This window comes from Hirundo rustica, chromosome 22 (genome assembly GCF_015227805.2).
Source record: "Hirundo rustica isolate bHirRus1 chromosome 22, bHirRus1.pri.v3, whole genome shotgun sequence".
Classification (NCBI taxonomy): domain Eukaryota; kingdom Metazoa; phylum Chordata; class Aves; order Passeriformes; family Hirundinidae; genus Hirundo; species Hirundo rustica.
The window spans coordinates 1,424,959-1,448,739 of record NC_053471.1 but is presented as its reverse complement, the minus strand read 5'-3'; the positions used below and the strand labels follow the sequence as shown (position 1 = coordinate 1,448,739).

The 23,781-nt window shown below is 53.2% G+C and overlaps 2 protein-coding genes across 2 annotated transcripts in view; one reads left to right on the top strand and one right to left on the bottom strand.

Moving 5' to 3' along the window:
• TMCO4 (transmembrane and coiled-coil domains 4) overlaps positions 1-14,891 on the top strand; it is a 38,158-nt gene extending 23,267 nt beyond the window's left edge. The window contains exons 13-14 of the mRNA XM_040084839.2: positions 1,584-1,701; positions 12,827-14,891. Of these exons, the coding sequence (XP_039940773.1) occupies positions 1,584-1,701; positions 12,827-13,159 (451 nt within the window). The 3' untranslated portion in view covers positions 13,160-14,891. The remainder of the gene's footprint in view (positions 1-1,583; positions 1,702-12,826) is intronic.
• A 1,403-nt stretch (positions 14,892-16,294) lies between these two features.
• HTR6 (5-hydroxytryptamine receptor 6) lies at positions 16,295-19,343 on the bottom strand. The gene is made up of 3 exons (XM_040084756.1): positions 18,621-19,343; positions 16,932-17,090; positions 16,295-16,681 (listed from the first exon to the last, which is right to left on the bottom strand). The coding sequence occupies exons 1-3, from the start codon at positions 19,341-19,343 to the stop codon at positions 16,295-16,297; spliced, it is 1,269 nt and encodes a 422-aa protein (XP_039940690.1).
• Between the last annotated feature and the right edge of the window lie 4,438 nt (positions 19,344-23,781).

Here is a 23,781-nt window from a genome sequence, read left to right as displayed (position 1 = left end):
TATAACTGAGTTTACCCAGAAAATATTGTTCCTCTCTGCATTCTACAAAAAGAAATTTCACTGTAAAAAGCTTGGTGTTTCTATTTCCTATAACACACACACAGACACACACACACACAAAAAAAATCTTGTTATAGATTCTAAGCCTGCCTGTGCTGTGGGAATAAAATATAGTGTGTGTGTGTGTGTGTGTGTGTGTGTGTGTGTGTGTGTGTGTGTGTGTCTAGAGGGTTATTCTGGTAACATGAGGGGCAGCTAGAGGAGGGAATTGAGAGATTTGGGGAATTTCTGTGAGGACTGGGGCAGAGGGAAAGATGATATAAACACTTTGCGGTAAGGCATCACCTGATTCTGATTTCTCTGGTCTCTTGCTTGTACAAAGGGTGGCCTCGTTCTGTCACTTCAGGAATAACTCTATTTAGATCAGATGAATTAAGTGAATAGAATTCCTGTGAGATCAGATTTGAGCCCAGTTGTTGAGCTTCAGTCCTTGTTCTCCTCTGGCTTTGGAATACGAGGGGACAGGGCGAGTGAGAGCCCTGTCAGTTGGAGCTGTCCCCTCCCACTTAACAGCAGGGTTGCAAATTCCCAGTGGGAAACCTCAGCCAAGCCAGCTGGACTGGCTCAGCTTTTGGGAGACCCCACACCTGAGCAGTGTGAATGTGTTGTAGAGGTTTTGCAGGGCTCTGTGTAGATTTACAACTCCTAGCGTGGATTATTTGGGAGTAGCCAGGAATGGGCACCTGTGCCAGGAGCATTTCACCTGCTGCCATCACAGAGCACAAATCCCACTCGTGTCCCACTTAAATCTGCCTCTGTGGAGTACAGTGGCATTTTGGTGCTCAGATTTTATGCTGTTGCTAAGCTCAGGTGAGTTTTGTATTTCCTTCTCTCCTCATGCCACAGTCTGCCCTGAAACTGTCACAGTGACTTATGGCACTGCTTTAGAGTGGGAGCAAACTCTTCCTAATTTTGTCACTGAAGCCATGTATTTCTGCAGTACCTGCAAATCAGGAGCATTCCCAGGAGCTTCACAATCAGTATTTATGTCACAACATCAGTGTTGTATGTCTCATCACTTTACAGCTTTATGGGCTGGAGAATCTATCAGTACATGGAAAAGATTAAATACGTCATTGTGCAATCCCTAAGCAAACACGGAAATAAACAGAAGGGTCAGATTTTTAAACTCATTGTGGGTAAAGAGATGACAGCCATGGATCAGGATTCAGTTCAGACTTACACCCCTGTGTCCCAGGAACCTGCCCTGAATCCAACAAGTGATTCCTCGTGTGATTGCTGCCTCACACAGGCCTGCAGCAGGCCTTGGTTCAGACATCACTGTGCTTCCCAGCACTTCCACTCTTCTCATGGTCCGAGTGGTAACACATTGGAGGTGTTCCAGGTCAGGCTGGACAGGGCTTGGAGCAGCCTGCTCTAGTGGAAGGCGTCCCTGCCCGTGGCAGGGCATGGAACAGCATAAGCTTTAAGGTCCCTTCTAACCAAAACTTGTCTGGAATTCTTTGATTCCACGTGGCATTGGTTGGGCAGCAGGATTTATCCCCACTCTGCTCTGCTTCCAGGGGGGACTGGCTGCTGAGCTTTGTTTACAGAACCTCCTCTGTCCAGCTCAACGTTGCAGGCCTCCAGCCAGTCGAGCTGGATGACAGGAGGATGGTGAACATGGACCTTTCCTCTGTGGTAAGTTCTCATATTCTCATTCTGTTTCTCCATCATCCTTTGCCTGCAGCACTGTAACTCCACACTCACTGTGCTGGGGAAGCTGGGGGCTGAAGAGAGCCCAGCTAAGGCTCTAGGTACATTGTCCCTCTTTCCTGTCTTTGAGAGAACTCTTATCCACACTTCCCTCTGGGTTTTGTTGTCACAGCTAGTGCTCAACACTGAGTAAAACTCCTGTTGGATATGTTTGGGGTTTTCTGGTTCTGGCATATCTCATAGTGGAGATAGAAAATGCTATTACTCCTCAAGAAGGGCATTGCTGTCATGGAATCATGGAATGGTTTGGGTTGGAAAGAGCTCAGTCCCAAGGCCTGTGAGTGTGGATCCCAGGGAGCCGGGAGCAGCAGCTGGAAAACGTGGATCTCAAACACGCGCCCGCACAGCAGGAGCAGCCCTCTATCTTATCTTGGTGGAGCCTTCCACACTGCTCAGGGTCAGCCAGGGGCACACTCCTGGCCCTTGTACCTTGGTCCCCAGGGCTGCAGGAGCCGGAAATGGTTTGGAATTACAGAAGCTCTGTGATAGCAATGGTTGGTTGGCCGGGTCCTGCTGCCTTTTTGGTGTGTGTCTCCAGGAAACAAGGAGGGATTGACGGGTATATCTGGGAAACATTTAGCTTCCTCAAAGCTATCTGGTGTCATTAGTGATAAGCCACTGTTAGAACAGCTGGCAATGTATCTAGCAATATTCAACTCAATTATCTTAAACTCATCACCACACTGCAGTCTCTTCCACAGAAGAAGCAAGCTCTTTTCCCACAGAAAACTATGCAGAACTTACCTTGTGTATCCATATCCACAGAAATCTTGGACATGCCATTGTGGGTTTTTTTCCATGTCTTAATGTTTCCATTTATTGTTTACTCTCTGCAAGCTGAAAGATGCCCAGCACAAAGCTCAGGATCCTTCCATGGCCAGCATTCCTGCTGTGACTCTTCAAGTGTCCCCACAGGCTGGCAGGGAATGTCAGTGTTGCTCTGGAGCTAAAGGCACTTTGAAGAGCTTTTAGGGGTTTTTTTTTTGAGCAGCAGCTTGCTGAGCCTATAAATATCCAACTGTTCTCAGCTCATTTCATTCATGATCACAGAGCTCTGCACAGCCCTTGGCAGCACACGCAGGGCTTGGTGCTGAGCAGAGAGAACAGACACTTGGAGGAACAAAACAGGGTCTTCCCAAGAGGAGGGAGTTCAGTGGAGGCTTTTAAACATGGTCCCTGCATCTTTGCATCTCTTTGGGTTGTCAGCATTTCCACCCACTCCCACATCCATTTTCTCACCGTTCCAGAGCTGCCAGTACTCGTTTGCTCTCTGACATCTGCTGCTGGCATGAAAATGGCCCAAGATGCCAAGTGGTGGCACTGGGGTGACGCTTCCTGTCTCTCAGTCCATGTCCCCCCTCTCTTTTTGAGTTCTCTTCAGAGACCCTCCTTCTCATGATCCTCTGCTTCCTGAAGCATGAACCCCCCTGGAGCCCTACACACTTTATCCTGCCTGGATCACAGCAGCTTCCCCACTCCCCTCAGAGGAGCAGGATTTCCATTCCAGCTGAATGAGTAACGTTTGCAGAGCTGCTCTCTGCTCATCTCCCAGGGCTGTGTGTCTGCATCCCAGCTGCCTGGTGCCAGCAGTCAGTCCCAGTGCTGCTCTCCTTCAGAAGGGATTGACACTTCCTTCATCTCACTGCAAAGCTTTGGGGAGGAAAAATGTGTGTTAAGTAGGTGTCATTGCCTTGATCTGTTTTCCAGACCGTGGCAAGAAATACAGTGCATCCTGGTGAACATTTTAGAAATAAAAGGAGCAAGAATGGGGAATGAAAATCCAGGGGCAATATTTTCTAATGTGGCAAGAAAGCGAAGATGGATTTTGCTGCAAGTACAGTGAAGCAGCATAACAGAAAAAATACATTGTGATATTTAGATATATAGAGAGGTTCAGGTATTTTCTTTATGGAGACCAGCTCCACCCCTGCAGATGCCCTTGTTGGAGGTCCCTGTGAGTGTCCTTCCAGGATAAGGACAAGCTGTAATAAAAGAATAAAGTGCAGCTCATGCAAAGGTGCTCAGCATGAAAATATTACGAAGGCACCGTCAGCATTTTTGGCATCTCCTTGTCCATCCATAATGAAAACTGATCTGGATCCAAACAGCTTGGTTCTCTTTACTGTGGGAGCACCAGAATCCTCAAATGAGTGGAGGATTAGGAGCCCTCAGTATAAAGAGGAATTCACCTCTGAGGCCCCCGTCTCATGTCTCTCTTGATTAGTGTGTTTTTTTATCTGTCTGTCAGTAAAAAAGCAGAGAGAGAAACGTCCTCCCACTCAGCAAATGCAGTTATAAAATCCTTCCTCATGGTTACAAAGGGGCTGATTTCTTCTGTGGATTTATTTGACAGCACCTGTTAGGGACCAAGGAAGTCGTGGAGCTGCAGGGGATTATCCTGATTGCTGTTTGTTCTCAGGGGAGTTTGTTCAGTGCAGTCGGAATTAACATTGGAGTGTTGCAGAACTGCTCAAGGAGCACCTTCAGGGAGGCTCAGGGGTCAGCAACAAGCCAGGAATGGGCAGTTTCACAGCAGCAGAAATCAGGGATGAACTTGCAGGGTTAGAGGCAGTGAGAACGCGTGGCTGGAAGTCCCATGGAGAGCAGGGATGGATCTTAGAATTGTGGAACTGGTGAGGGGGAAAAAGCTCTCAAGAGACCACTGAGGCCAGTTGTTCCCCCAGCACTGCCAAGGCCATCACTAACCCCTCTCCCCAAGTGCCGCATCCACACAGCTTTGAAATCCCTCCAAGGAAGGGAATTTTATCTCTGCCCTGTGCCAGGGCTGAGCAGCCCTTTCCATGGAGGAATTTTCCCTAATATCCAATCTAAATGTCCTCTGGCACGGACTGAGGCCGTTTCCTCTTGTCCTCTCACCTGGGAGAAGAGACCAACCCCCCCCACCTGGATCCACCTTCCTGTCAGCTCTCAGAAAAAAAGGCCAAAATTCCCATTATGAGGGGAAGACAGATTCAAGGCAGTCAGGTACATCAATGCCATAAGCAGATGGAAAGTCTGAATTGTGTGAAATCAAATCGATTTGGCACTTTTGTGAGCCAGGCTTTTTTTTCCTCCAAACACATTAAATTCTGGCTTTTTCCCACTGTATTCCCAAGACTTGCAGGGAAGAATTAATTGTGGTTACAAAATGTGGATTAATTAAGAACCCTGGGGAGTTGGAAAGGCATGAAGATGTTGCCAGAGTATCGCTGCTCCTTTGTTTCACTTGTTCCAAGTGAGCAGTGCCACCTCCCCAAGGGCAGGATCAGAGGAACAAGAGCTTGGAGCAGAACTCCAAGGCAGCTGCCTGGAGGAGCTGGGAGAGCTCCTCTCCCCTCAGGGGAACATGCAGGGCTTTGTGGAACCAATTCCCTCTGTCTGTTAGGCTGTGAGGTCACAGGGATGGCTTCCACACCTCGGGAATCATCGGTGGCTTCATCTTCTGTGCTCGTGGTTGCTCTTGATTTGGGAGCTCCAAGAATCCCACATTAAATACGTACTCAAAATGCTTTTCCCTTTGGGACACAAGCAGAGGGTGCTGGCAGTGTCACTGTGTTAGAACAGAGGAAGCAACTGAAAAAGGTTTCCCAAAAAAAAGTGCAAACGAGGCCATTAATGATTTGCAGGTTTTTTTTTGGTTTGTGCCTGACGAACCTCAAAGGCCGATGTCTCTCCTCGCTCCAGCACACACGGACTGCTCGAGCTGGATGTGCTTTTTGTGAGCCTGGGGATGCTCAGCTGCTTCTAAAGGCAGAGAGAACCATTTTACAGGACTCATATTTCATAAGGCTGGTGCCCAAATTCCCACAACTGGGAAGCAGCAGAGTGCCCGTTTCCTGCAGATCTACAGGAGGGATTTTCCCATTCCCTCGTGGTGCCTGGAACACGTGTGTGTCCTTCCACAGGGGATTCCCACATTATCTCTGGAGTGTGCAGAGTGTCCACAGCCCCCAGCTACCCTGGGCAGGGCTGAATTCCTGGGGCTGCAGCTCCTCCATCAGCAGAGCTGAGGGCACCAATGCCACGTTTGAGTGACTCAGGGGTGGTCTGTATTTCCACCAAACTCAGCCCAGCAGAGGAAATTCACTGTTCCTTTGCAGAGCCAGCAAAGCTGTGATGCCAGCACATCTTTCCCGTGTGGGACATAACAGCTGGCATCACAAATCACCTTTGACAGATTTTCTATTCCCGCTTGGAGCACTTTGCGTGTGGAAATGGGGAGGTTCCTGCAGGCTCTGCACCCCCTGTTCTTTCCTGGTTTGCTCTGTAGCTGTTGGCTTTGCAGGCTGCTTTCCCCATCCCAGCCTTTCCTGGAGCAAAGCAGTGGGAGTTTTCCCAAAGTACTGTCCAGCTGGATTCTGCAGGATCGGCCACACAGAGCCCAGGCAGATGAATTAAGGGTAGAAAATTCGGGTTTTAATTTCCTGCCTTCTGCTGGAACACGAACGCTGATTCTGTATAATTTTTCTGCTCCCTTTGAGCTCCCATTCTGACCTCCTCAGCTAACATGGAAACAAAATCCCAGCGCAACAGCCAATTAAAAGTGTTAATCAAGGGGAAGGCTGACTTTGCTGACACCTTGTGCACGCCACGTGTCTGAGATGCTGCAATTAGAGCAGCTGAATTATTGATAGGAGCTGAATGTCACTGAAATATCACGGAGGTGTCACTGCCCTGGTGGCACTGGGGAAGGGGAGGGCTTAAACCTACTGCAGATCCCCGTGGGGTGGATTTACAGGATGTCACATTGCTGAGGAGAGATGTGGCACTACTCCACAGCTTTTGGAATTTCCCAAATGCCCGAGACTTCTTGCCCAGACGCGTTATTGCCACCAGCTCGTGAGGGATGCATCAGAACAGGTCGTTGTCCCCAAAACCAGCAAAAATCCCTTTAGTTAATCTCGGGTGACCTTGTTTTGTGGATTTGAAAACAGCAGAGATAATGTCTGAGCTGCCAAATCTTGTGTATTCCTGGAGCAAGATGGGGGGAGGAAGGGTGACAATCCCTTTGGGTGTGACAGGAGTCACCCTCCTTCTGCTTATGGACACCAAAACTCGCCTCAGTGTTCTTGTGTGGGATCCTGAAAAAATGTCCATAATGCTGATGTGATCAATATCTCCAGTATTTTGGGTCACTAGTGGTTTCTAGTGGCAGACACCTGAGTCCCCTAAGATCTTCCTACAGTCCAGTGTATCAATCCAGTCTTTATTTTTCGAATATCTTGTCCTCCATGGCCCAAGACATTATGTTCAAATTATTCCCCAGTGATAATTACATGCACAGTTTATGCTGGATCTTTTAAAACACTCTTTAAACCATGGAATTTAAATAATTTCCACTTGGATTAGCACCGGAAGATGAGTATTTAATTGTAGTTACCTTTTAAATGAGTGATGGTCGCTGGGGAGGGCATCAACAAAAAATAGCCGACAGCAGCTCCACAAAGAGTTGAAAAATGAATGGAAGAGCTGTTCCCTTCAGTGGGATGGCTTGGAGTGCATGACTGGCAGCAGAGGGACATTTGTGAAGGCACATTTCCTTTGAAACTCTTTCAAGGAGTAATTCGGAATATGAGTTCCCAATTTTGTGCTGCCTGCTGTCACTAATGTACAGCCGCTCTCCATTTGTCCCTTAGACCTCCAGAACTTGATTCCTCCATTTGCTTTCCTGGGTTTTCTTGTTATATTCTGTATTTTACTCCTCTCCATCTTCCTCTTGGAATTGCTGAAGGTAAATTGAGAGTAAAGCTGGCTGAGATTTTCAGCAGTGGATGAATCCAGCAAAAGCCAGTGATTACTCAGAATTTTCAACATTGATCACAAAACATATCAAAGTTTGATGGAAAAAAAACCTCTTGGAAAAAGCTCTTGCTTTGGTGTGGAATTGCCTGAGGGTGTCTGAGGGGAACATCCCTCAATTACCACCCCCGAGGTGACAATGACTGGATCAATCTGTTGTGGCTGAAAGATGATTGCAGGAAAAAATTACAGTCTGGCTCAAAAAAATATCACTGCAATGAAAGGAGAACTTTTACCAATCAAGCAAGTTTTGAAATGGGAAGAAAAATAAGAATTGAATGCCTTATTCTGTCCACAAGGACTGTGACTGTGCAAAGGGATGATGTGAAAGCAAAGCCTCAGCCTCAGTATAAGTCTTTATTCCCTCAATTTGTCAGAGCAGAAATAGAAGCATTAGAGAGGAATAATGCAAGTGGCACTGTCAGGATTTCAAAAATAAATCCAGCTCTGTCAGTTTTTTCTCAAATATATTTTTATTGGTTTCTCAAGGACTGCTGGTGCCCAGGATGCACCATTGCTGCAGGTGCCAAATTCAACTGGTGAATTGAATCAATTTTTAAATAAATCCATGTAAATTGCAGCTTCTATATCAGTGGATGTATTCACTGTCCTCACTTTGAGAAAATATTGTTTCCTGAGAACCCAAACAGAAGAATTTTATTCCTATTCTAACTTCATCCGGCACAGCCTGTGTCAAGGTATTGCTGAGTGTTTTCTGTTTCCTGCTGTGCAATCTGCTCCGTCTCTGGATTTTCCAGCTCCTCTGCCCAGGCAGCATCGGGGCTTTGCCATGAGCTGTCAGAAAACTCAGAAAACCCAGCACATTTTCTGCCAGGCTGAGAGTTGGGATTGTTAATCTTGGAGAAGAGAAGGCCCCAGGGAGACCTCAGAGCCCTTTCCAGGGGGCTCCAGGAGAGCTGGAGAGGGACTGGGGACAAGGGATGGAGGGACAGGACACAGGGAATGGCTCCCAGTGCCAGAGGGCAGGGATGGATGGGAGATTGGGAAGGAATTGTTCCCTGTGAGGGAGGGCAGGCCCTGGCACAGGGTGCCCAGAGAAGCTGTGGCTACTCCTGGATCCCTGGCAGTGCCCAAGGCCAGGCTGGGTGGGGTTTGGAGCAGCCTGGGACAGTGGAAGCTGTCCCTGCCCATGGCAGGGGTGGAATTGGAGGATCTTCAAGATCCCTCCCAGCCCGAACCATTCTGGGATTCTGTGGATGCCCTCTGTCGAGCAGGATGTAGCCAGACTCAGCATTAAGGCTTTCACTGACATGTGGAATATCTGTGACCGGAGGAGCCTGCCAGCTTGGCAGAGCTGGTTGGATTTTGAGGGACAGCCTGGCAGAGCTTGGGAGCCCTGCAATCCATCAGCCTGTGCCACCATTTGGGCTGGGTGGGTTCAGAGGCAGCATCCAGAATGAGGAGTTTTTGGAAAGTAGCAGGGACATTTGAGCTCCTTCCCTTCTGCACCAACAGCTCCCAGACCTGGCAGCTCAGTTCCAAGCAGGGCTGGACTCCAGTGCTTGTCCTGGACAAGGCATTCCCTGTAGCTTTGGGAAAGGGAGAGCAAACAATAACTATAACAATACCCAGAGGGGCTGAGCTGGCTCTGCCGTTCGGTTTCACTCTGTGTGTGACACCCAGGGCTCCTGGGAGCTGAGCTCTGATTGTCCACTGAGCTCCAGAACCTGCAGCTCACAACAGGAACTCCTTCACTCCCCCAATAAAACACCGTTTGCTATAAAAACAGACAGTATGAGCCAAAAGGGAATCCTGAAGGATCCCCTCCGAGGTTGTTGCTGCTCCTGCTGAAATAACCAAGCTCTGCAAAGATGTTTAAACTTGAAGGGATCTTTTGCCGAGGAATAAAGTTGCTCTTTGGACTCGATGGGCTTAAAACACATCAAAGCAGTAAAATTCTCAGGTGTATGAGCGACCTGTGCATTCCCCAGCACACTGCTTGCCTCCACAGTGATTCCCTGTGAATCCACGGGGGGTTTTGTGCAGGGGAGCAGGAGGAAGGCACAGCTGAGCTGCCCTGTCCTCCCCCTGCCCGCAGGGAGCACAGGGACACTCAGCTGAGCTCTGGCAGCTCCGTGGCCCTGCAGAGCATTTGGAGCCGTGTGCTCTCCTGTGTTGGCTGTGCGGGGTGGGTGAGGAGCTTTTATTGAAGGACACTGGATTGGATCTGAGGTGAGCAGTGGAGTGTTATCTAGCTGTGTCGAGCTTGTCCCTGTGATGTCATTGCTGTGACATCACTGCTGTGGCTGAGTGCTGCCTGTGCAGGTGGCTGTGGCAGGGGCAGGATCGTGGGGGATGTTTCCTTTCCCTCTGCCCTTCCCTGGGCAGCACCCGCTCCGGGACACGCTGCGGGTCAAACCAGAAAGAAGCCGGGATTCTTAATCCTCTGTGTCCAACAGAAACACTTCCCTGGCAGTTTAATCGCCACAAGTGATTGTGCTCAGTGACATTTTTGATATTTTGGGGTGGATTTGGACTTCAACACCTTCCCAAAGATGCTGAGCTGACTGGCTGATGGATCTCCCCAGTGTGGCACTGCAGTCAGTGCCAGAGGCAGCTGGCTCGTGGGTCCCAGTGAGTCAAAGCAACCATAAAGTCAAATATAAAATAATCTAAACGATCCCAATAAACCCACCCCACGGCTTTCCTTGCCACAAGCAGGAATGTATTTACTGTGGTGCTGAGCACAATCTTCCTTTCGACCTAAATTCCCCTTGCACTTTGTTCTGACAAATGTTAAAGTATTTCTTTATTTCCCTTTAAAGTTTTTATTGACAATGTTGTAGATGTTCCCCTCCCATCTCCAGCACCATCTGCCCAGCAGAGGAATTCAGGCTTTCAGGCTGAAAATGAAAACAGGCTTTAGAGAGCTGGAATTGCTGGGTTTTCCCACCGGGATGGCTTTAAAGTGGCAAGGCAGTTTGTTTGCTGTTCTTTTGCTGGTGGCTCAGTGCAGCAGACAAGAGTCCTCCCTCCTCTCACACTTTTCAGGGGTTGCTCTGCTCCAGCTTTATGGGATCCTCTCCTCTGCTATCCCAGAGACAGGAGTGAGTTTGTTTGGAAGAGGTTGAGCAGAGCTGCAGGAGGGACAGACTCCCACGAGGTCTCAGCTTCTCTTTCAGCTGCATGAGCTCCTCAGAATGGCTCAGGGATCCAGCATCTCTCAGCGCTCAGGGAAGAGGAATTCCCTGTTGTTTTAGTGGAAGCTGCTGGATACTGAGGAGTAATGAAAATCAGTCCTTGGGGTGGCAAAGGAAATCTGTTCTCTCTGCCTAATGACTCAGTAACGACAGGCTGAGAATTCCCAAGGCAGGGCAGGCAGATGGTGTGACTGGAGAGGTTCTGAATGCAGCAAACCAAGAGCCTTCAGCCCCTGCTCCCAGGAACTCCAGTTCCTTCCTGACTCGTGCTCATTCCTGCTGTAAAAGAGTTGTGCATTTCCAGAGGACAATGTCCACAGCTCCCAGTCCTTCCATGGTTACTTTCATTAACCTGTTCAAAACATCCAGAGCCCATTGAGCCGTCTGGATGGATTCAAGTCACATATTTGTGTTCTTGATGTGCTGATTTCACCCTTCTTTACCCCAAGCCCTCAGTGCAGCCAAACGTGCCCCTCCAAAGCTGCTTCACACAAACAGCTCAGGGGGTTGGATTTGTGGAGAAAAGGTTGGGTTTAGCTTTGGGAGAGGCGTGCTGGGAACCCTGGTGCTGGCACAGGCATGAACCCCACAGGGGTTTGGGTTAGGAGGGACCTTAAAGCTCATCCAGTGCCACCCCCTGCCATGGCAGAGACACCTTCCACCATCCCAGGCTGCTCCAAGCCCTGTCCAACCTGGCCTTGGACACTTCCAGGGATGGGGCAGCTGAAGGATTGCTCTGGCACCAAGCAGGAACAAGCAGAAGATGAGCAGAAGGTCCAGGGCTGGGGTCTTTACAGAGCTCTGTGAAGATCTCTCACCATCATCATCCCTTCCTGGGGGAGTTATCCCTGTGTCTGAGAAGCAGGAATCCTGGGGCTGAGCTTAGAGGTATTCCCTGCTATGGAAATTCCCTAATTACTAGCAAGGTTTGGGGAAATAAAAGGCCAAGACAGCTCTCTGGCGGGGTGAGGAAGATTTAAACTGCTAAAAATTGGATTTACCAGAGATGCTGAACTGTCTGGGGATGCTGTTGGTACATCAAGTGCTTGGGACACCTGGAATGGGAAACGAATTTCAGCCTTTCCAGCCACGTGGTCTTTAGCATCAAGAACCATCACCTGCAGAGATTTCCTTTCCTCCTGTGCCCTGGCTAGAAGGGAACTTCACAACATCCATCTCAGCAGGGGTTATCTTGTCGTGGAATTAATCTTACAATAAAACTGTCTGGGTTTTTACACGTACTGTTGACCTTTATTTGGTTTATGGACCCATAACTCCTGGGCTCCCAGTTTTATACTGGGCTGGATGAATCAGTGCAGCTTCCAGCTGAGAATCCCAGCTTGGGAGCTGTGTGAGCTTTAATGACTCTGTCCTAATTTAAATAATATGATCTTAGCTTTTATAAGGGAGCTGAGGCACCTGGAGGACACCTTTAGCAAGAGCAGGCAACTGAACTAAGAGATCTCTCCTGCCTGGGTGTCTCTCCCCACGGCTGAGCTCCTCCTTTACCCTCCTGGCACCCAGGATTCGAGGGGTGGAACTCAGCCAGGCCCAGGCTTTCAAACATCTCAGAGGAAAAGTCACGCAGAGTGTGCCCCAAACACAGGCTGGTCGATGGACATCACTTACCCAGTGGTGGGATCATCACTCCTGGAAGCGTTCAAAAAACGTGAATGTGGCACCTGGGGACATGGGTTAGTGGTGGAATCATCACTCCTGGAAGTGTTCAAAAAACGCGAATGTGGCACCTGGGGACATGGGTTAGTGGTGGAATCATCACTCCTGGAAGCGTTCAAAAAACGCGAATGTGGCACCTGGGGACATGGGTTAGTGGTGGAATCATCACTCCTGGAAGTGTTCAAAAAACGCGAATGTGGCACCTGGGGACATGGGTTAGTGGTGGCCTCGGCATGATGGACTCGATGGTCATAAACATCTTTTCCAACCTTAACAATTCCATGATTCTTTCCAACCTCATTCTTTCCATCTGTCAGAGCCAAACCCAAGGCAGTGGTGGCTGCTGGGATGAAGGACTTGGCTGAGCTGGATCCCTGTGGGTTCCTCACTCACAGGATTCTTGTTCTCTGCAGGTAAACGGCCACCTGGACTACATGAAGCAGATGGACACGATCCTAAAAGCTGTGGGCATTAAAACCAAGGAATGCCAGCCAGAAGAGAAGGGCAGTGGCAGCCTTTTTCCCTCTCAAGCCAAGAAATCCCAGCAGGCAGCTGGCAGTGAGGCTGGGGGAGAGGAAAATACCAGGAAAGAGGAGGATGAGGCTGGGGGTGAAGCTTTTCCAGCCAGCTGCGCTCACCGACAGAATTCCTCCAGCTCTGCCCCGGGAGAACCCTCAGCTCCCTGCCCAGACCGCTCACACAGCACGGACAGCAAGCACCAGGCAGCGGGGAAAGGAGCGAATTAGGGCAGAGCTGCTCAGCCGGCACAAAAACCGCTGTCAGCACATCCGCGGCTCTGGGATTCCCAGAGGATGGAGCTGGCGGAGCTGCAGCTGCAGTTTCCAGCCCCTCCGGAGAAAAGTGTGGCCCTGGCGTGGCTTTGGATGAAAGCGCTTGGAGCAGCCGCTCACGGCACCTCCGCGAGGCGAGAGAGGGCTGATTCCTGCCCGGGGCTGCGCTGCTTCCCAGGAATCCAGGACAGATCCCATCCAAATCCTTGCAGGAAGCAGCTGCACCCCTCGGCGCCGTGTCCCTGCTGTGACTGGGGGAAGCAGGTGGCTCTGAGGGCATTTGAAGCATTTCACAGAGAGGGGTTCGTCACTAGGAAATTAAAAACTTTTTTTCCACTGGAGATGAATTCGGTTTGAGGATCTCAGGTGTTGTTCCAGGCTCTACCTGCCCCACTCCAGACGGATCTGCATCCGCTCTCCGGCTCTGCTGACCAGGAGGGGAAAGGCTCAGGCTGCCAGGCTTCCTTCCTCCACCTGCTGCAGGTTTGCTGCCAGGGCTTGGACACTTTCCATCTCCAAGACTGTTTCCCTGTCTCCAGGCTGGGGTTGCTGGGTGTTGGAGGCCCTGTTCCTGTTAGAAACGTGTTTGGGACCCTGGGTGAAAGCAGCAGGAAAACCGAGGGGGTTTTGGGTGGTTTATGAAAATTCCTCCCGGGCTCTCCAAGCCAGCAACCCACTGAGACTTTCCTTTTGTGTCCCACAGACATCTCCAGCCTTGAAAGCCCCATCCAGACATATTTTTAATTGGCTTAGAACAAAACCAGTGCTTGGCACAGGATAAACTTGGATCTGTTTGATTTCTACCTCCTTTGATGGAAGTGAATTGGCTCCACTCTCCTCATTCCCAGTCTCAGAGCAGAGGGAAGGACCCAGTTCTACATCCCCTGCCAACACAGCTCCAGAACCTTGTGGGAATGATGCACATCTTCCATAAAAGCCCCTTTTCTGGCCTGTTTTGTTGCTGAGCCCATGCAAGTGCATCTGGCAGGAGCGTGGCAGGCGGGTAACCCCCCTCTGGGGTTTTATGCTTTGCCACAAGGGAGGATTCAAACTCTCCCACCCCCATCTGGGGGCCCTGTTGACTCATGAGAGGGGAAACATTGGGATTGAACCTTCCAGTTTTGGTTCACACTGGGTTCTCTCCCTCCCTGCTGACCCAGCAGCCACGTTAATCCCCCCTCTCCTCCCATTCCCAGCTTCCTGCAAACCTTACCTGCGGATTATTCCTCATGGAGTCAGACACAGGAGGTTTGGGGGTGATGCTGTGACCCAGCAAATCACCATGGTTTGGATACAGTGCCTGGCAATTCCTCTCCCTAAATCCAGCATCTCATGGGCTCAGAGGTGCCCAGCTCTGGCCTGGAGCGGTGCCTCGCTGCGGAGACGGGAGGGACTGAGATCCCACGGGGATGGGGCTGCTTGGCCAGCTGGTGTTGGTGCCGTTGGCTGCAGGGGTGGAGTGGGATTTCTCTCCTCACCTGAGGGTTTGTCCACAAGCAAAAACTCCTGATTACACAGAACTGCCTGGATGAGACAGTAAGGAATGATTGCTTTTGAAGGTTTGGCTTGAAGACGTGACTCTGCCCTCTCTCTCTCTGTCCATCTCCTGAGGCTGATTTGGTACCTAACGAACTTCCACACTCCACAGTGCCTTTTTCTGCTCCTCTTTAACTCAGGTTGTAGTCCAAGCTTGTATTTATATAAAGCCATTGTGGGTTGATGCACATCTTGATCTGGGTGCTCAGCACCAGCCCCAAGCTCCACCTGTGGTAAAATGCATTGAACAGTTTGAGGTTCGAGCCTGTGCTCGGCCCTCGGCGTGTCCCGGTCACTCATGCCTGGCTCCCGAGGGATTTGTGACAAAGAAATGCTGGGTCAGTCATACAAACTCCTGTTCAGTTCTGGAACAGCCGTGGGCAACGTGGAAGGAAAACTGAAAGTGGCCTGGCATGTGGGTGCTTCTTCCAGCATCCTGTATCCAGGGGATGCTCTGTGTCCGTTTGGATAGCAGGGAGTCCAGGAGAACAGTCTTGGAATTAGGCAGAAGGCTTGGAGTGAAGGGTCCAGGAGGGCACAGCAGCCAACTGCCAGCCCAAAGGCACTTGAGGAAGAATTTACTAAAATAATTTGTTTTACTGATTTTTTTGGAATGCCCACTTGTCACATTTACTCACATTTACTCTGCTTATGGCTCTGGGAAGGGGGCTGGCGTCGTCATTTGAAATACAATATTCCTTTAGATTCTTATTTGAACGAGGGGTGGGAAAGTGTATTTTCTAATTGCATCATGGAGGACATGATGGGTTGCCTGAGGGAAGTGAGAGGGTCCTGTTCCAGGAGTGGGGAGCTGTGGGATGGAGCTGTGAGAGGAGCTGATCCCATTACTACTGCGAGACGCCCACGGAGCCACCGTGAGTGGCACCCCACACCCCCAGGGAACACCCAGGAATCAATGTTGGACATTCTGCCCCAACCTCAGCCCCCACAGTGCAGCTCTGAGTGACAAGACCTGGCGGTGCCGCTGAGCTGGAGCGCGCTGTGTGACAGGAACCTGAGACAGACACGACTCCAGTGAGGAGATCCAGCTCCAGCTCCAGCTCCAGCTCCAGCTCCAGCTCCAGCTCCAGCTCCAGGAAGAGGTGATGTTCCATGGGCTGAAGCAGCCCCAGACCTCTTTCCATGAGCCACAGGGCTTTTTTCCACCGCTCCTCTCGGTGCACTTGGAGGAGATCTGCTGAGCTCTGTGTGTGCAAAACCAAGCCTTGCTTTGAGGTTTGGGAGACAGAGAGTCTGGGATCTGTGCTTCCGACTCACCAGAGATGGAAAGGCCACGGGAAGGGTTAGGGGATGGTGACAGTGAGCACAGGAGGGATGAAAGAGAGACAAGGCAGGTTAATTCAGCAGCAGCACCTGGCTTTGCACGGTTTGATCCTCCTTGTCACAGTGCCCAGGACCACCGCCCCCTCCATGAGCTGCACCGTGTGCTGGAACAGGGAATTTGGGAGATGGCTTGTGGCAAATCACCTCCCAGACGTTTTGTGTCGGGCTCCTGGAGGATCCTTCCAGCGCGCAGAGCTGCGCGTGCCGCGCTCAGGCCACGGCCGTGCCGAGCTCTGTGTCCGGCGGCTCGGCATCCCAAAGGCCGGAGGAGCGGGCGCCGGCGCCCGGCCGCGCTGGCAGCAGCCTGCGCTCGCTCCCCGGTGCCCCGGAGTCGGCGGAGTCGGTCTCGGCCTGCAGGGTGAGGACGTTCTTGAGGGATGCGGCAGCTCGGGGCCCGCTGTGGGAATTCCTCATGGACATGGAGATGGCGCTGGGCCGCGGCTCCGCCGGGCGCCGGCAGCAGGGCAGGAATTTGCCCATGGCTCTCTTGAAGTCCCTCATGAAGAGCGGGTAGATGATGGGGTTCATGGTGCTGTTGCAGTAGCCCAGCCAGGTGAGCACGTCGAAGAATCCGGCCGGGACGCAGCCACAGACTGCCTGGGGGGACAGAGCAGGGATCAGCAGCCTCCCACCTCAGCCCCAGCCCACGGGAACCGACATTCCCTTCAAAGGAAACCTTCAAATCCCTTTTGAAGGGTTTGTTTTTTCCTTGCTGTTGCTCCCTGGGAAATTGCATCCTTGGTCCCGGAGGTCCAGCAAGACCTTCAGGTGCCTCCAACTGAACCCAGCTAGATTCCAAAGGGAAAACTTCTGGAAGTGCCCACATAAAGCACCCACAGGCTCTTACCTGTGCCACATTGGTGACGAAGAAGGGCAGCCAGGCCACGAAGAACATGCCCAGGAGGATGCCCAGGGTCAGGCTGGCCTTCAGAGCCTTCTTGCTGTGCTTGTTGGTGAACCTCCTGCTCTCATTGCCGGCCAGGAGCTGGCTCGGGGCGCGTGGGACCTGCAGGCAGAGACAGGGAGTGGTGGGCAGCTCTCCCCAGCACCAGCATTGGCCTCTGCCCAAAAAAAAAGTGGCATTTGCTGCTCCAGATCCTGCAAAAACCCTGCCAGTAACTCCCTTCTCCGAGGGGCAGGAGCTGGGCACACGCCACAAATCCTGAAGCACAGATCAGGAAGGGGAAGCAACAGAAACCCTCAACACAGAGAGTGTGATATTATTTACTGTAAAATAGGGTGATTGTCGTTAGAGAAGAAACCCAGCTCAGTCCATGTGAGGATAAAGCCTGCCCTAAACAGGCAGCTCCAGCTGCTGATTACGGCACCAAGCTAATTATGGTTTTAAAAGGAGGACATTAAATATTTCAGCTTCCAGATGCCATAAGCCAGGCCTCCATCCCCTCCTGCAATCTGAACTTAAGTGATTATCTCAGCCCTCCCCTGTAATTAAATGATGACTTGTTGCAACTCAGCTTCTGGCCCAAAAAGAGAACACAAATGTCTAAAATGAAGGTGAAAAAGGTTAAAAGATGAAATTTGAGGGTTCTCTGACTTGTTCCTCAGCCATTTTCAGGGGCTTCAAGGAACCTTTTGGGCCTCAGCTGAATGACAGGGGGATGGATGCCACTCTTCCATGGCACAGCAAAGCCCCTGAACATCCCCTGACTCTGTTTATGGAGTCCAAAAACCTGGCATACTGCGAGAAAACAAACTCTGTTTGTTTTATGATATAGTCTGTTTATTCTTTAATTCCCCTTTTCCTTTTGGCCGTCTGGTGCAGCTTATCACGTGTGGGGGAGCTGGCCGGAGTCCTGGCTCTGCTCTTGGAGAGAGCAAACCAAATCAAAGTATTTAAAGGCAATTAAGTTTGCCTTTTCCCTGTAGGATATGAGGTCAATAAAGCCTATTACAGGGAATTAAAGCTGTTAGATTTAGTGGCAATTACCTTCTCCTGGAGAAATACAAACAAGTGCAGCCACGTTTTTGTTATAAAACCCACACACTCCGGTTCCACCGGCGAGCGCACGAGGAGGGGTTTGGCAGCTCCTGTTATAGAGCAGGTGACAAAAATAGAAGCTTCTGTTCAAAATAGGGTGCTCTTGGGAATCTGGCATTTGCTATTTAGCTAAAATCCTTCTCCCCCGTGCGTCTCACACCCACCACGGCCGAGATTTACGAGTGGAAAGTCAGATAAGATTGAAACCCCTCGGGGATGACGCCAGCCGAGCCGGGGAGGTGGGGGGGGAGCGAAGCAGCGTTTATTTTGCGCCGCTGAGCATCTTTGCCCGCATCTTATTTATTTCTCTACTTCTGCTCGCGCTATTTCTGCGCTCACGAGCAGCTTCAGAGCTCTCCATTGCCGGGACAAGACACGGGCCACCTCAGAGGACGTCAGCGAGGCGGATGTTGCCCGAAATCTCCCTCCCTTCGTTACCAAAGCTGTCTCCAACCCCGAGGCCGTCCGGGAGGCAGAGGCAGCCCAGGCACCCGGACCGTGGGGTCTGCCAGAGCGCCGTCCCTGCGGGCACCTCACCTGTGGCGCGGCCTCGTCGGTGGTGGCCACGTTGGAGGCGAGGGACGCCACCTGCACGGCCTGCTTGCGCGCCGCCAGCAGGATGCGGCAGTAGGTGAAGGAGATGGCGGCCGAGGGCAGGAAGAAGGTGAGGCAGGAGGCCACCAGGGCGTAGGGCAGGCTGACCAGCAGCCGGCACTGCTCCTCGTCCCCCCGGCCGGTGACGTTCAGGGCCCGAACCTCCGACTCCAGCTGGTGCCAGCCCATCTTGATGGGCAGGAAGGAGGCCAGCGCGGCCAAGGTCCAGGCGGCCAGGATGAGCGCCAGGGCCCTGCAGGACGTCATGCGCAGCTTGTACCTGAGCGGGGACGTGATGAGCAGGTAGCGGTCCAGGCTGATGACGCAGAGGTTGAGGATGGAGGCGCTGCAGCACATGACGTCGAAGGAGGCCCAGAGGGAGCAGAGGTCGCCCCGCAGCACCCAGCGGCCGTAGAGCTGGTTGAGCATGGCCGGGGGCATCACCACCAGCCCCACCATCAGGTCCGACATGAAGAGGGACACCAGGAAGTAGTTGGAGGTGTTGCGGAGGGAGCGCTGCGTGACGATGAGGAGGATGAGGAGGAAGTTGCCCGCCGTGGTCAGCAGGATGATGAAGCAGAGGAAGGCGGCCAGCCAGCTGCTGCCCGCGAGCAGGGAGTGCTCCCCCAGCACGCTGGCATTGGGGGAGCCCAGGCCGCCCTCCATGAGGAGCCGGGGGCAGGGCTGGCTCTGGGGATCTTCTCCGGCGTGGCCTGTGCTACGTGATCATCGCCGGAGCCGGGGAGGGACGATCATCATCCTCTGCTCCGTGTCCGTCCTCCCTTCCCTTCTCCTCCTCCTCTCCCTCTCTTCCCCCAGTCTCTCTCTTCACTGGCACTCGGGGCAGAGTGACATTCCCAGGAGCCGATCAGCAGGACCAAGGATCCCTCCCCATTACTCACAGCAGCTCCTGGTGCCTGTAAATCCCCCTGCTCCGGGATGTCCCTGGATGCTGCTTCTGGATGCTGGGAACGAGCTGGGTCCCGGGGTTCTCAAGACGCCAGGGGCGGCAGGATGCTCCGGAGACTCTGATGCTCTGGATGCTCCGGACCGGGGAATAACACAACACCGACATGCCCTGGATGCTCTGCCCTCAGGATATTCCGGATGCCGGGGCTGCTCCGCATCCCAGGATATTCCAGATGCCAGGGCTGCTCTGTACCCAGGATACCCTGGACGCTTGGGATGCTCCGGATGCTGGGGATGCTCCGGCTCCCTGCAGGGCTCTGTCCCAGGGCTCCTCCGTGCCCCGCGCTGCCGCTGCTGCAGCTGGAGCCGTCAGGAGCGGCAGAGCGGCCTCGGGCGAGGAGCGGGATGCTCCCAGCCGAGCCCGCCCGGGAGGAGGAAGATGCGGAGCGTGGAAGGGATCTCTCCCGCCGCAGAGGAGCGTCCGGCCCGCAGGGAGGTGTGAGAGTGGGTGTGTGCAGGTGCCAGCGCGACTTTCACCTGCTGCTGTGGATGCACGCAAAGGATGCAGAAACGCCGCTCCAGGAGGTGGGGCTGGGGGGGGAGAGGAGGAGATGAAATGAAGCGCTAATGAAAGCGGCGATCTGGGCTAAACTCCACAAAGTGGCAGCCAGAGAGTTCGCGTTTCTGCCTTAAAGAGACAGCCCCGTGCTCTGCCATCCCTGCCATTTGTGCCAGCGCTGGAGCCCTGGCTGGAGGCACCTGGCAGTTCGGCCAGCAGGTCAGTGGCCAAGCCCGGCCACCAGCTCTGAGTTCCAGACTCCATCCTCCTCACTGATAAAATGCAAAATTTTGCGAAGTCAAATTAAAAAAAAAAAAAAAAAAAAAACAGCTGCACACAACAGCCCTGAGGAAGCAGCCAGAGGACTGGCTGGCAGATATTCCAGCGATCTGCAGCCAGGGATGGAGGAGCAGGAGCAGGACACAAGGGAGAGCCTGGCCCCTCTGCTCCGGGGTTATTTGGCCTGGCCTCGGGGCAGCCCAGCTCCCTGCCTGAGGAGCAATCCTGGATGGACCCACAGCAACCTCCCCTTCAGCAAGTGAGAGGAACGTGTGAGAGGAGCCGGCTCAGAAAACCCTTCTGAGTCTCTGCGTGCTGCTGGGGATCCCACACTGCCACCTCCGCACGCAGGGCAAACACCTCAGGGTGCTGGGCAGGGACTGCTTGGGGGGTTTTTAATTACCCAGCTGCCCAAAGGTGGGTTTTACCCAACAAATAGCTGTGATTTCTCTTGGGGGAGCTGGGCAGTGGCTGAGGGTGTGCCCCGGACACTCCCCTGTGCTCCCAGGGCCGGGCACTGCCAGCTGCTGCCCGTTCCTCCCCAAGTGCCCACCGAAGCTTTCCTTGCCACGCCTGCCTGGGAAGCTGCGCTGCAGATGTGTGGGTGAGAGCCAGCCGTGCACGCCGCACCCCCGGCGCCGCGAGCCGCCCACCCCAGGACAGAAATCAGCCTTCTCACCGAGCCCTGCTCTTCCAACCACCTCTCCAACGAATTCGTCGTGCTTTTCCCGGTGCCCAAACGGGCATTCCAGGCCTGGAAACCATCTCTGAGCAAGGGAAGGGGAGGTGGAAGGCAGGGACCCAGCCCAGACACGCACAGAAACAGCTGCTGCCACTTGTGCCAGGACGGGCTCTGGCCTCCCTCTGCTTCCCCAGGACCTCTCCTTGGATGCTCTCAGCCAAACCTCCCCGGCCACCTCGGCGTCGCTGGCAGCGGTCCCAGGGCAGCGCACGCACACGCGAGGCTCTGATTGCAGCAGCAGGTTTCCTCAGAGAAGCCTTTGCCCCAGGAAACCCTCGCTTCCCCGGCCCATGTGTGCTGGGAGCAGAGAGAAACCCCACCCCGAGCCCACCCTGAGCCTCCCCAGGCGGGATGAGCGAAGGCAGCGGCGCAGATTTGTTCCAGCTGGATCCTCGGGGAGGAAGTGGTGCCGCAGCGCAAAGCCAGCCTTCCTTCTCAGCCCTGCTGCGTCCCAGCGCTGAGGAGCACCCCAGTTTGTCTCCAGAGCTTTTGCTTCTGAGGAGGAGATTGGATCAGAGTCATGGAGTTGTGGAATGGTTGGAGTGGGACCTTAGAGCTCATCCCATTCCCAACTCCTGCCATGGCAGGGACCTTCCACTACCTCAGATTGCTCCAAACCCCATCCAGCCTGGCCTTGGACACTTCCAGGGATCCAGGGGCAGCCACAGCTTCTCTGGGCAGCCTCTTCCCATCATCCACAGCATTCTCCTTGCGTGGGAGATTTTGTACACTTGGTTTGGATGTGTTTGCTGGAGAAACGAATCCGAATCAACTGAAGCAAAATGTGTTTTAAAAAAAACCCTGCCTTAAAATGAAGACCAGGTGCTCCCATTGTCCCTGCAAAAGCTTGTCCATGCTGGCAGCTGTCCTGGCCTGGCTGTGCAGTCTCCCTGCACTGCATTTCTGGACACATCTGCCGGGATCATGGACTGCACCAGCTCTGCTCTCCAGTAACACTAGCAGGGAAAGCAAAACCAGGTTGTCAACAGCCACACAAGTGACAACATGGCAAAAAAAAAAAATAAAGAGTGAGACAGAGAGAGTCAAGCTGGGAGCTGAGAGATTTCAGTGGGGGAATCCAGGCAGTCCAGGGCTTGTCACAGCCACGTCCAATAGTGCAAAGCACTCCTGGGATGTCCTTCCAGGCTTTAACTGGGATGGCTCCTTGGGTTTGGATCGGGGCAGAGCCTGGCTAACCACCTCGATTTATGGCTTCATCTGCACACCAGCCCTCCACTGCCTGCCTCTGCTGGAGCTCAGCCTGTGTGGAACAGAGCTGGAGACATCCAAACACCTTGAAGTGCAGCTCCTGGAGTTTACAGGAACAGCCCCCTGCTAAATCCAGCCTGTTTCCACTGTATTCCAGTAAAAGGGCCCATGATGGCGCTCAGTGACTGCCACGGGTTTCTCCACCTTTTCCTGGCTCTCAGGTAACGCTCCCTCTCTTGGGAAGACACTTCACAGCCTGAAAACACGACCATAACACACAGAGCACCTCTAACCCTGTTCAGCCCATCCCCTCTGCTGTGGCAATTCCTGCTTTGATTCAAACCCTCTCCCACCTGCCCAAGCACAGAGCTGCTCTCCCAACCCGTGCAGAGTCCCCAGAGCCTCACACAGGAGGGCACTGAGAGCTGGTCTGAATGAGAGGGGCAGTGAGAGCTGGTCTCAATAAAGGGGCAGTGAGAGCTGGCCTCAAGGAGAGGGGCAGTGAGAGCTGGCCTCAAGGAGAGGGGCAGTGAGAGCTGGTCTCAGTAAAGGGGCAGTGAGAGCTGGCCTCAGTAAAGGGACAGTGAGAGCTGGTCTCAGTAAAGGGACAGTGAGAGCTGGTCTCAGTAAAGGGGCAGTGAGAGCTGGTCTGAATGAGAGGGGCAGTGAGAGCTGGTCTCAGTAAAGGGGCCGTGAGAGCTGGTCTCAGTAAAGGGGCAGTGAGAGCTGGCCTCAGTAAAGGGACAGTGAGAGCTGGTCTCAGTAAAGGGACAGTGAGAGCTGGTCTCAGTAAAGGGGCAGTGAGAGCTGGTCTCAAGGAGAGGGGCTGTTGGAGCTGGTCTCAATAAAGGGGCAGTGAGAGCTCTCTGCTGGCGCAGAAGCTCCTCCAGCAGCTGAGGGACCTTCCCCAGGGTCAGGCTCAGTCCAAGGAGCATCACTGACCGTTCCTGAGGGTACACCCACGCTGCCCTGCGCAGGGGATGCCTGATCCCATTCCCTCGGGAGGAGCCCGCTGGTTCCGGCCGAGGTCGCGCAGCCCCTTCTCCCCTCCGGAGGAGTGTCCGGTCCTGTCCGAGCTCTCCTCCCCGAGCATCCCCGGGGGCCGCGAGCATCTGGATGCCAAGGACCGAGACTGTCACCTAGCGGCGACAGCGCCCGGGGAGGTGGCGTGGTGCCGGAGATCCCGGAGGAATCCCACCCAAGCGGGACCCACCGCTGCTCCCCGGGACACGTGCAGCCCAGGCGCTGAGGAGTCGGGCTGGGCTTTCCTTCCAGCAGCTCTCTGTCCTCCTTCTCCCGGATGGAAGGCAGCAGAAAGCTGCGGGAAGCGCGGCTGTCCCCTGCCCCGGACCCTGCCTGTCCCGGCTGGTGCCAGCGCTGCCAAAAACCAGACACCATCAGAGCGC

Excerpts from the sequence above, each read along its gene's own strand:
- HTR6 (XM_040084756.1), bottom strand. The coding sequence starts at position 19,343 with ATGGAGGGCGGCCTGGGCTCCCCCAATGCCAGCGTGCTGGGGGAGCAC. Across the intron at positions 17,091-18,620 it reads CCGACGAGGCCGCGCCACAG|GTCCCACGCGCCCCGAGCCA; the intron begins GTGAGGTGCCCG and ends CTCTGCCTGCAG. Across the intron at positions 16,682-16,931 it reads TCGTCACCAATGTGGCACAG|GCAGTCTGTGGCTGCGTCCC; the intron begins GTAAGAGCCTGT and ends CTGTCCCCCCAG.